We start from the raw sequence: 12,558 nt of genomic DNA, 5'->3' as shown, positions 1-12,558 counted from the left end.
AGCAGCCCCTGCAGAGTTGCTCTGAGGAAATATTTTGTTCAATACTCCACATTACATGTGATTCTGAATCACAAACATATAATCACCATCATTATTATAGGAACACTTTATTGTTCTTTCATTATCATACAAAAACAAAATAACTTACAAAACATACAAAGAGCATTGCTGTAAGTATTTCAGCAGCTGTACATTGTTTTGCATGCCCATATCTTAAAAAAAAATTTAGCCTATTTTTTTCTGCTGCTTGTTTTTCTTCTTCTTTTTCTTCTTTCTTGATTGGGACGGCCCATCTGCGTTGTTTTTAGGCTTCGAGGGTCTGTGTTTTGCGCCCTGTTGCAATAAAAACAAAAAGGTAAAACATAAAAAAATACTCTCAGAAAAGAGGGGATAATATCTTGTAAATGTTTGTTATACTTGTGCAGTTCTACACCAATGCAAACTAAGACCACAATAATAAACATTGTTATACAGTAACATCATGACTTACGATCTGAGGACCCAAACTTAAAGAGTGTTTTGAGCTGCAAGTTTTGAGCACAAATTGTAGTTACGAATTGTCAGAATAAACCACATACAGCAGTCCAAAACAACCGGTCTTACTTGTTAGGAATAGCTTAAAATTAGAGTTTAGTAACTTTGTTTTCCAACCATTGGAACAAATAAAGTGAGTGTGAAGATGAATGCTGAAGCAGATAATATACATTGATTTTAAGAAGAAAAAAAATGGTCAAAAACATGACAGAGCGTGTAGCGTATCGCTGCTAGTCTGCACCATACTGAAGCAGAATGAGTCAATAACGCCTGCCAAGGACATTTAAATATTATTGAAACGGCAAACATTTATCCATGAAAATATGGAGAATCCGCTAATGAGTGTTTGAGCTTAACATTTGGAGTATATCATACAATCTGTATAAATCATACTTGCCAATCGTGAGACCTCCGATTTCGAGAGGTGTGTGCGTGTGTGTGTGTGGGGGGGGGGGGGGGGGAGTATATTTACAGCTAGAATTTACCAAGTCAAGTATTTCATATATATATATATATATATATATATATATATATTATATATCAATATATATATATATATAAATAAGAGAAATACTTGAATTTCAGTGTTCATTTATTTACACATATACACACACATAACACTCATCTACTCATTGTTGAGTTAAGGGTTGAATTGTCCATCCTTGTTCTATTCTCTGTCACTATTTTTCTAACCATGCTGAACACCCTCTCTGATGATGCATTCTGCTTCGTCTCCTTGTTGTGTGCGCAGTTGTGCACTGCACTCTCTAAAAGCCGTAGATGTTGTTGTCACATATGCATGTACAGTAGATGGCAGTATTGTCCTGTTTAAGAGTGTCACAACATTGCTGTTTACGGCAGACGGACTGCTTTACGGTAGACGAAAACGTGACTGCTGTTGTTGTGTGTTGTTACCGCGCTGGGAGGACGTTAATGAAACTGCCTAACAATAAACCCACATAAGAAACCAAGAACTCGCCCTCGATCATTTTACAGTTATAACGTCATTGGGCAGGCATGCTGTTTATATTGTGGGAAAGCGGACGTGAAAACAGGCTGTCGACACGTCACTCAGGTCCGCCTGAATTTAGGGAGATTTTAGGGAGAAAATTTGTCCCGGGAGGTTTTCGGGAGAGGCGCTGAATTTCGGGAGTCTCCCGGAAAATCCGGGAGGGTTGGCAAGTATGGTATCAAGGCAAATATATCCTGAAAACTGATATTCTATGCATACTACGTAGTGAAATTATGTCACTGAATTTGTAATACATCTACTTTCTCCAACACGTTCCTACTACCATGTGTTAAATAAAGGGTCCTATTATGCAAAACCAACTTTTCTTACATATTGGTACCTGTTTTGGTGTATTTGGGATCCACAAAAGTCCTGAACATGTTAAATCAAACCATGGAGGTACGACAGAGATATTTATAAAACAATCTTTCCTTCTATTAAACTTACGTCGTATAGTTTATACATCTACATTTCTCTTTACATGTTGGAAAAGGAGTTGGAAGAAGCCAAGCTTATTTAGTCTTACCCCTTTTCCAATTCATAGCTATTTAGTAACACATATTCACTTCCTCTTCTTATTTTGTAACACAATATAAATACATGAAATACAACAGTTGTAATATTTAAGAGAACTGTTGTATTAGTGCTGTATTTTGCCTTAGTTACGTTAACGGATATCTCCATATATGGTAGAGAGCTTTACGCGAGTCTGCCCTTTTTGTTCAATCGTCGTCCGACATTGTAGTCTGTAAGTTCATTCTTTTTCTCTCTGCTCTTGGTGTGGGGCAGACTGTCCTGTACCGTACATGTATGCTGAAATCCTCTGCTCTTGCCATTTCCAATACAAAGTAGCACATAGTTCTAGCTGATTGGTCAGTAGACACATTATGGAAGCGCTAAAAACTAGGTGGGTGACGGGGAGAAGACGCAGTCAAAGGGGGCTTGACCTGGAGGAGGGCTTTGTAAATAAGACCGTCCACAAAACAGCGCATCCTGAAGAGACGGTCAGAAAGCGGCTTGAAAATGGTCTTTAAAACAAAATCTTTACAACATTTTGACCAAAGAACCACCATCACGTTATGTAGACAAGTGTTTTTCAACCACTGTGCCGCGAACATGGTTTGTCGTGATCACAATATGCGGGAGGCAGCATGTAGGTAAAAAAGGTATCAAACACTTAAACCTAAAATAAGAAAAGGCATTGAAGCTTAGGGAAAACGAAACTAAAACTGAACTGGCTGCAAAGTAAACAAAAACAGAATGCTGGACAACAGCAAAGACTTACAGCGTGTGGAGCAGACGGCGTCCACAAAGTACATCCGTACATGACATGAAATTGAACAATGTCCCCACAAAGAAGGATAGCGTCTGCACAACTGAAATAGTCTTGATTGCTAAAACAAAGCAGGTGCGGGGAATAGCGTTCAAGGAAGACATGAAACTGCTACAGGAAAATACCAACAAAAGAGGAAAAGCCACCAAAATAGGATCGCAAGACAAGAACTAAAACACTACACACAGGAAAACACCAAAAAACTGACAGTGGTGGTGACAGTACACCGACTTTGAGACAAGAACTATAGTGATGCATGCTTGGTTATGGTGTCAATTCATATCCAACAATTGCGACGACTTTTTATTGTCAATATCGGCTGCTGAGTTTCATTTTTTTTATGTTTTCTGCTGGTGGTGTGCTTTAGAATTCTTTCAATGAAAAAAAAAATGTGCCTTGGCTCAGAAAAGGTTGAAAAACCCCGATGTAGACCACAAGAAAGTGTTATACATGTAGAAAAAAGTATCAAGGTATGACCCTTTTAAACTAACCTGAACATTTCCAGTTTATATTTGATAAATCTCCATGTGGCAAACTTTAAAAAGTGCTAGGATTTTGCAGGCCAAATTTGACAGAGCAAAGAAGAAATGCCGTTTTTGATAACCTTTCCACTCTTTTCAGGCCCAGCATCCACTTCAACTTTTTCTTTTAACATCTCACTACATTGCAGATATGTGGTGACTAGTGAATATTCGTGATGTAAGCAGTTAAGATGTTTGTGTTTAGTGTGTGGACTTATTAGTCCGGCATTTAATGAACGTCACAGAGATGACGTCAGTGAACTGAGTGTATCATTGTCTAAAGCCCTTTTTTGTCCTGCTAGTGAGTTTTGCATCTGCAGGCATGCAGCACTGACACTGGTTCGGCCGTTCTGAGAAACAAAAGCCTAAAAAGAGTCACATTCAATGGGCCTGTATTTATGCAGTTGTTGTGACATAAACCAAGCAAACCTGCAGCGTGGGTGGCGGTGGGAAGGTGCAGGGGACACGTCTGTGCTTCTTGTGGAAAGGCAGCAACACGGTGGGATCCACAGCTATCCAGGGTACCGCGCCAGAAGCTGGTGCCTTGGGAAGATCGCCGTGGACTTGCTGCAGGTCGTAAGCCTCTCGACATGCTTTACCGTCGGCTGCTTTTAAAAAAGTCACAATAGGCTCCCCAGGTTTGTGAGTGATCAGGTACTGCCCTTCTTCCAACCTACAAACACACATTGTGTCCTTAGGGGCGTGGTCGGCAGAATACAAACATCCCAAGTGTTGCAATATATTGAGTGACTGGAATGTTGAATATAGAATGTGAGACAGCTATTGTGTGACGTTGTTGTGCAAGTCCAACAAAAAACACAGGAAGACGAACGTCACTATTTCAAGCAAACGTCTGGACGATTTTTACTTATTGTTCCCTAAAAGAACAGCATAAAAATAATTCTGTTAGTAAACTGTTTGGTAATGATGAGTAGAGTGTCTCTGTCATTGCCATGGCAACGTCAAATCACCGACTTGTCAGGGCGGCATGGTTCAGTGAGTAGAGTTGGGCCTAGAAGTCCTTGATCAAGCCATCGAACCCTTAACTGCTCCGGATTGATTGTGGTTCTTCCGCCATAAATATTACATAATTTCATTGTTTTTAATGTGCAATGACAATAAAAGTTATTCTAATATAGTATCTATATCAGTGGCGGGCCGTGCGTTTCCCACCTAGGCCTTCAGTGATGTCCGACTTCAATGATTACCTCTCAAAATACCATCATTTATGTCACCACATGACCATTGCTGGGGAACTACTATACAGAAACACATTTACGCACTACTGTGCATTGATCCACATCAACAGTATACAAAACAGGGTATTTTCTGGTGCAATTAAAAATCAATAAACCCGCATCAGCAATTAAAACATATCTTATGTGGTACTGTCAAAATAAAAATTGCAAAAAACATTAAACGTGAAAACAAAGAAATAAAATATTTGAACTCACAATTTGTAGAACCCATTCGACGCCGTTTAAGCCAGTGGTACCGCTCCTAGTCGCTTGATTCGAGTGGAAGTGGCGGGCATTTCACCATTTCATCGCCGACATGGTCTCACAAGATGTAGTTTCTCTTTAAAAATCCTTCTTGAAAATGGCCTTGCAAATATATACCTGCCACCTAATCGACGTTTTGTTCTCCTCCTCTGCTAGCCCGGTCTGGCTACGGCACAACACTTCCTGCTAAATTGCAACTTGTGATTGGATACTCACTTTGGAGCGACAAGTGAGTATCCAATCACTCATTAACATCAGGCTACCTAGATAGGCTACTTAAAAGTTAAAGTTGAAGTACCAACGATTGTCTCACACACACACACACACACTAGGTGTGGCGAAATGATTCTCTGCATTTGACCCATCACCCTTAATCACCCCCTGGGAGGTGAGGGGAGCAGTGAGCAGCAGCAGTGGCCGCGCCCAGGAATCATTTTTGGTGATTTAACCCCCCAATTCCAACCCTTGATGCTGAGTGCCAAGCAGGGAGGTAATGGCTCCCATTTTTATAGTCTTTGGTATGACTCAGCCGGGGTTACCGATCTCAGGGCAGACACTCTAACCACTAGGCCACTGAGTAGGTGTCAACAACTTGTGATTTGATTGGCTATCGCAACTGTCTATCAACTGCATGTGTTCTCAAATTAATCCGCTAATGGTCCCGGTGAGCATCCAATCACAGGATGCGTAAATGTCACGTTCAAGGTGAGGCCAGCTAGAAGGCCTTACTGACAACAACCGGTGATCTGATTGGCTATGGCAATTATCTATCAACTGTATGTGCCCGTTAACTTACAGTGCACGGATTGTTGATTCTGAAGGCAGATTTGGTACAGCATGGCAACATAAGCTAGCTGAATTCTCATTGGATACAAACTCTAACCCAGTAGTTCTTAACCTGGGTTCGATGGAACCCTAGGGATTCGGTGAGTCGCGCTCAGGGGTTCGACGGAGGTCAAGACACACCCATACTCATCGTGTAAATAAAAACTTCTCTCTATCGGCGTATTACGGATACGGCAACAGCAGAAGTCACACTGATTTTCAGGTGTGTAATTTGTTGTGAGTTTATGCACTGTGTTGGTTTTGTTGTTTCAACAAGGTGATGTTCATGCACGGTTCATTTTGTACACCAGTAAAAAAAACATGGTAACACTTTAGTATGGGGAACATATTCACCATTAATTAGTTGCTTATTATCATGCAAATTAGTAACATATTGGCTCTTAACTAGTCATTATTAACCCTATAACCCTGGCCCTAACCCTCTAACCCTAACCAAAAAGACTCTAAATTAAGTCTTTGCTACTTACAATATGTTCCCCTAGTGTCCAAAAAACTCTAAATTAAGTCTTTGGTACTTAGAATATGTTCCCCATACTAAAGTGTTACCAAAAACTTCCTCTTGAATTTGAAAAAAAAAAATGTTTTTAATTTTTCACTAAAGAAGGGTTCGGTGAATGCGCATATGAAACTGGTGGGGTTCGGTACCTCCAACAAGCTTAAGAACCACTGCTATAACCTAAAAACAACAGCACTGGAAGGAACATAATATGACATGAAGAGAATATGAATACTTTTACATATGGAAAGTAAATCAAAAAATACTTTTATCTTTAATTGTGATGATGATTTCTGGTTATGTTAGGCCAGCAGAGAAGGCCTTGCTGGCCCTGACGGCCCACCACTGATATATATCTATATATTTATCTTTCTATATAAATGTATATATAGCATTAGGTGTCAGTGCTAACAGTGCTATTTTTTCAGTTGATGTCCTTGCACTAACAATTTTAAGTTGAATAACTTGAGTACCGTATTTTCCGCACTATAAGGCGCACCTAAAAACCACAAATTTTCTCAAAAGCTGACAGTGCGCCTTATAACCCGGTGCGCTTTATATATGGATAAATATTAAGATTCATTTTCATAAAGTTTCGGTCTCGTAACTACGGTAAACAGCCGCCATCTTTTTTCCCGGTAGAACAGGAAGCGCTTCTTCTTCTACGCAAGCAACCGCCAAGGTAAGCACCCGCCCCCATAGAACAAGAAGCGCTTCTTCTTCTACTGTAAGCAACCACCCGCCCGCGTAGAAGAAGAAAAAGCGCGCGGATATTACGTTTCATTTCCTTTGTGTGTTTACATCTGTAAAGACCACAAAATGGCTCCTACTAAACGACAGGGATCCGGTTCATGAAAAGACGCAATCTCTCCATCCGCACACGGATTACTATTTCACAGCAACTGATATTCCTGTGAACCGCACTGTGGATACAACGGGAGCACGTACGGTGAATATTCGCACCACAGGGAATGAGAAGTCATCCTTCACTGTGGTTCTAGCTTGCAATGCTAATGGCCAGAAACTTCCACCCATGGTGATATTCAAAAGGAAGACCTTGCCAAAAGAGACCTTTCCAGCCGGCGTCATCATAAAAGCTAACTCGAAGGGATGGATGAAGAAAAGATGAGCGAGTGGTTAAGGTAAGTTTAAGTTTACGCGAAGAGGCCGGGTGGCTTTTTTCACGCAGCTTCGTCCATGTTGATATACGATTCCATGCGCGCCCACATCACGCTGGTTTTAATATATTATTAAAGTTTGACTGACCTATTTGACTGTTTTTTTGACATTCCTTTAGCGCAGTTAGATGCGGCTTACAACACGGGGCGGCTTATAGGTGGACAAAGTTTTGAAATATGCCGTTCATTGAAGGCGCGGCTTATAACCCAGGGCGCCTTATGGTGCGGAAAATACGGTACAGCCCAAATAAGACACTTAAGCATACATTTAACTGTAAACTAATTTGTAGAATGGCGAGCTGATAACTTCCAGGGAAATTCTTGTGCGTAGTTAGCAACTTACTTTGTCAGCTTTTTCACAAGGTGGTGCAGAATGTTCAGTGACTTTGCTGGCCTGTGAACAGAAATCAGGCTTTACTGTCTTGATGGACACCAGTACTCATTAGGAGGTCAAAAACAAAACAAAACAACAAAAGGCTGCGATATTGTTAAAAACAAATGACCAAGCGGCTGACCTCATTATTATTCAATCATGGGTGGAATCATGATCACGTCGGGGTGATTAGTTTCACCGTGATCAGCCTGTCAACTACGTGTGCACCAGAAGACTCACTTGAACCCACAGGAGGGGTTGTGTATCCACGTGTCTGGCAGCTTTCTGAGCAGCTTTACTTTAGAAGTGTGTGGATTGATGTGAGCTACGGAGAAAGAAGGGGAGACAAGGCAAGCTAATGAGTGCAGACAACAAGAGCTTCCCACCATCAACAACGCCATCGCCAACGCTGAAAAGAGAAGTGTGACGTCTGTGATGATTTGCTTGAGCTGTTGGGAGGAAAGACTAGCTGTCGCCTCTCCTGCCTCTGATACGTTTCAACCATATCCTCCAGCACGTTAGAACCACAGACACAAATACAAATTGAAGTTGACCAAATGCTGAACCGTAAAGTAAAGAGGGGGAGTCGTGGATCAGCTGGGCGTGTTGCGAAATTCTTTCTTTTCCGCATTTAGCTCACAGACTCTGGCGCACTGTCAGCATGAAACCACAGAATATCAAAGCTTTTTCTAAAAATATGATGTGCTATCAGATACGATGTTTTGGCAATGGAAGTGATAACAGTGGCCTTGAGGAACCAGAAACAAAGAAAATTAAGCCTGAGACTACAATTTGAAACATTTTTAAGTGAGAAAGCTAAGCTCTGAGGTCATTTTAAGGCTGTGGCTGTTGTTATGGCAACAGAGTAAACTTAAATCAGTCTGCTTGGGGGTGGAGGCTGTGAGTCATCTAAAGACTATTTCATTGGTTTGTGTGGGTGGGTTTGCTCTGCCTCCTTCACGAGGGGTAAAATCTCTGCTTAAACCTTAGAAATGCAACTTTCAAGTGTTTGTATAAAGCCGTTCAGTATACGACTAAAAACATGACATATTTACCTACGAAGGAAACATTGCTTGAGTGGAGTGCAGTCTCTGTCCACAACTGGCACGCCTCGCTGCTGCTCAGACACTCGACCCCGTGACACAGCTGGTATTCCAGCTTGGGCAACACATGCACTGGAACAAACTAGTAAGGCAACGGTAAAACGAAGAAACAGTACCTCCTTATTTTACAAATGAAAAAACACAATGATATGCACACCTGGCTTGCATTGGCGACTTTCCTGTGCTGGGCCAGCGAGACAGAGGTGCGCACCATGATGAGTACATCCTGAAGGCTGTAGAGCTTGTAGAGCAGGTTGCCTCTCTCTGGGCCTGTGAAGGCTTGATTGTCCACAGTGCTCGCCAGCAGCTCTGGAGACAATATTTCTGCACAGGTCGGGGGGAAATATGGTGTATTAAAAATTGATCAGCAGTAACTCAGTATTATAGTGATATGCTGGCGAGGACCACAATTACACATGTTAAAGCAACAAGTTAAGACTATCCAAAGCTTAAGGCAGGGGTGCCCACACTTTTTCTGCAGGCAAGCTACTTTTCAATTGACCAAGTGGAGGGGATCTACCTCATTCATATAAATCATTTATATTGGTTTACTTATCATAGAGAGGTTTTTGTTAACAAGTTAAAAGGTGTTTAACCTCTTAAGGCCCAAGCTGTTTGTTTACATGCTTTTTTTTATTTCTCTTTGCTATTTGGGCTTATTGGACCCGAATTAGAATAAAAACTAAGAATCATCTTTTGATATGATGTACTAAGTCCATAAGTACACAAACGTGTACTTCATGTTTAGTGACATGCTAATTATAATTTTTACACTTTTTTTCTCCTCCAAATTCCATTGTATGTTATACTCTTCTGACACCACAAGATGGCAGTATAAGTGTCCACATAAGCGGCCATAAGACCCCAATTCAGTAATGTACACAATTTTGGAAATAAGAACTAAAAGGTGCTGTCCACGCATGTGGCCACTAAGGCATTTTTAATGATAATACAAGCATGTTTAACATTCCTTTCTTTCATGAAGACAAGAATATAAGTTGGTATGATTGTGATGACTTGCATTGATTGGAATCAGACAGTAGTGATGACAACCTCCACATTTTCAAATGGAGGAGAAAAAAAAGTCCTCCTTTCTGTCAAATACCACATGAAAGTGCTTGCTTTTTGCCATCTTATTTGTCCAGCTTCCATACTCCTTTTTATACTCTTTGCCCACACTTTTTCTGCAGGCGAGCTACTTTTCAATTGACCAAGTGGAGGGGATCTACCTCATTCATATAAATCATTTATATTGGTTTACTTATCATAGAGAGGTTTTTGTTAACAAGTTAAAAGGTGTTTAACCTCTTAAGGCCCAAGCTGTTTGTTTACATGCTTTTTTTATTTCTCTTTGCTATTTGGGCTTATTGGACCCGAATTAGAATAAAAACTAAGAATCATCTTTTGATATGATGTACTAAGTCCATAAGTACACAAACGTGTACTTCATGTTTAGTGACATGCTAATTATAATTTTTACACTTTTTTTCCCTCCAAATTCCATTGTATGTTATACTCTTCTGACACCACAAGATGGCAGTATAAGTGTCCACATAAGCGGCCATAAGACCCCAGTTCAGTAATGTACACAATTTTGGAAATAAGAACTAAAAGGTGCTGTCCACGCATGTGGCCACTAAGGCATTTTAATGATAATACAAGCATGTTTAACATTCCTTTCTTTCATGAAGACAAGAATATAAGTTGGTATGATTATAATGACTTGCATTGATTGGAATCAGACAGTAGTGATGATAACCTCCACATTTTCAAATGGAGGAGAAAAAAAAGTCCTCCTTTCTGTCAAATACCACATGAAAGTGCTTGCTTTTTGCCATCTTATTTGTCCAGCTTCCATACTCCTTTTTATACACTTTACAAGAAATACATTGGCGGCAAACTCCGTAGCTTACTAGCTTGTGCACGCCAGCTTTCTGAGACTCTTATTTTGTTAGCGCAGGCAGGATGAAGCAGCGCTTTTATTGTGAAGACAGGAACTGTGCTGTTGGTCTTTAGAGTTTTGACGGCAGGTACGGCGCAAGAGTCTGTTGAAATAAAAAGTGTTCCTCGCCTTCCTGTCGGCCATTTTTTCTTAATAATGATCTGGCAGCAGCCAGCGTCATCTCACAAGACCCTCGGGTGAAGTGAATGTTAATCAAGTGATGTCTTGGTGAAGACTGATGATCGCTCATTTTTAGGTCTATTTTTTTAATGCCTGGCTGGCCATCAACCGGTAGCTCGCGATCAACATAATGGGCACCCCTGGCTTAAGGCAATTCAATAAAAGGCACCCAAACAGCTCAAATGTCTCTCACACCACTCTTTGCTTGAATGCGAAAAAAGGGAATGTCAACAAAACAAAGAGTGATTGTACTGACACTTCTACTTGCTGCTCTCTGTTCAACAACCCAGTGTTCGAGTTTGTCCTCCAACTGTAGCCATCTCGCTTTGTTCCCTTTGTTGCTTCCTCCACTTCCGCACCATTGATTCGTTAATGTTAAATTCTCTCGCTGCTGCTCTATTCCCGTGTTCTACTGCGTGACTGATCGCTTTGAGTTTAAACTCTGCGTCGTAAGCGTGTCTCTTAATAGGAGCCATTTTTGGGTCTTTACATAAAGTTTAGGTCTCGCAAGTACGGTAAGCAGCCGCCGACTTCATTTTCCCCCGTAGAAGAAGAAGCGCGCTTACCGTAGTTGCAAGACCTGTTGGGGCTCAATATTGGTCCATATATAAGGCGCACCGGATTATAAGGCGCACTGTCAGCTTTTAAGGAAATTGGAGGTTTTTAGGTGCGCCTTATAGTGCGGAAAATGCGGTACTAAAAATAATGATTTCAAAGCAAGTTATCCATCAATTAGTGCAATGTAAAAGTAGCAATAGATTTCATGTTAAAATTGTGAAATTTACTGGTGTTTTTACAGCATTTTTCTCGAAATAAAAAAAAACTGTACTTTTTTTATTGTAATAAACTGTGATGCTATTTTGGCATTTACAGTAAGACACCGAAAAATCTACAGTTGTTGATTTACTGTAAAAAAAAACCAAAAAAAAAAACCTTACTATAACATTTTTTTTTTCATTTACAGTAAAAAAAACATTTAAATTTTACAGTAAAATTCTGGCAACTGAGCTGCCTTTTTTTTTTTTTTTTTTACCATAAATACAGCAGTACTGTTTTTCCATTTACAGTAATATACACTACATTTTGAGGTGAAATTATTGCAACTTACCAGATTTTTTTAACATTTTAGTTTTTCAAAAATCTACTAATAAAATGCATTAAAAAACTGTGTAATAATAGTATTCACTGTTCGAAGTAGCCCTCTGGGGCCAAACATAACTGCGATGTGGCCCTCAGTGAAAACGACTTTGACACCTCTGCACTAAACACACCAATAATCTTGTTAATAGATGTATATAACAACTCCTTTGTTGTAGTACATGGGACAATGCACATTAATAAACATATAAAATGTTAATGTGCCAAATTGTAGCCAAAGGCATTTTATTTTTTTTGCTGTTTTTATCTGCCACACGTAAAAGCCGGTTCGTGAAAATAATCCACACATTAAACCGGTCCCTGGTAGAAAAAAGGTTGAGGAACCCTGGCCTAAGACATAACGAGCATATGGACAAAGAAAAACACTGCCTTATCTACAC

The 12,558-nt window shown here is 40.2% G+C and overlaps 1 protein-coding gene across 4 annotated transcripts in view; it reads right to left on the bottom strand.

Moving 5' to 3' along the window:
• Positions 1 to 219: 219 nt before the first annotated feature.
• ice2 (interactor of little elongator complex ELL subunit 2) overlaps positions 220 to 12,558 on the bottom strand; it is a 28,078-nt gene continuing 15,739 nt past the window's right edge. For all 4 annotated transcript variants that reach the window (XM_061970374.2, XM_061970375.2, XM_061970372.2 and 1 more), the window contains exons 10-15: positions 9,056 to 9,222; positions 8,851 to 8,980; positions 8,036 to 8,120; positions 7,766 to 7,816; positions 3,830 to 4,073; positions 220 to 333 (exon numbers count right to left, since the gene is read on the bottom strand). In XM_061970374.2, the coding sequence (XP_061826358.2) occupies positions 226 to 333; positions 3,830 to 4,073; positions 7,766 to 7,816; positions 8,036 to 8,120; positions 8,851 to 8,980; positions 9,056 to 9,222 (785 nt within the window). In that variant the 3' untranslated portion in view covers positions 220 to 225. The remainder of the gene's footprint in view (positions 334 to 3,829; positions 4,074 to 7,765; positions 7,817 to 8,035; positions 8,121 to 8,850; positions 8,981 to 9,055; positions 9,223 to 12,558) is intronic.

Source organism: Nerophis lumbriciformis, linkage group LG10 (genome assembly GCF_033978685.3).
Source record: "Nerophis lumbriciformis linkage group LG10, RoL_Nlum_v2.1, whole genome shotgun sequence".
In the NCBI taxonomy this organism is placed as follows: domain Eukaryota; kingdom Metazoa; phylum Chordata; class Actinopteri; order Syngnathiformes; family Syngnathidae; genus Nerophis; species Nerophis lumbriciformis.
The sequence above is the reverse complement of the archived record's forward strand: the minus strand, read 5'-3'. Positions and strand labels throughout refer to the sequence as shown.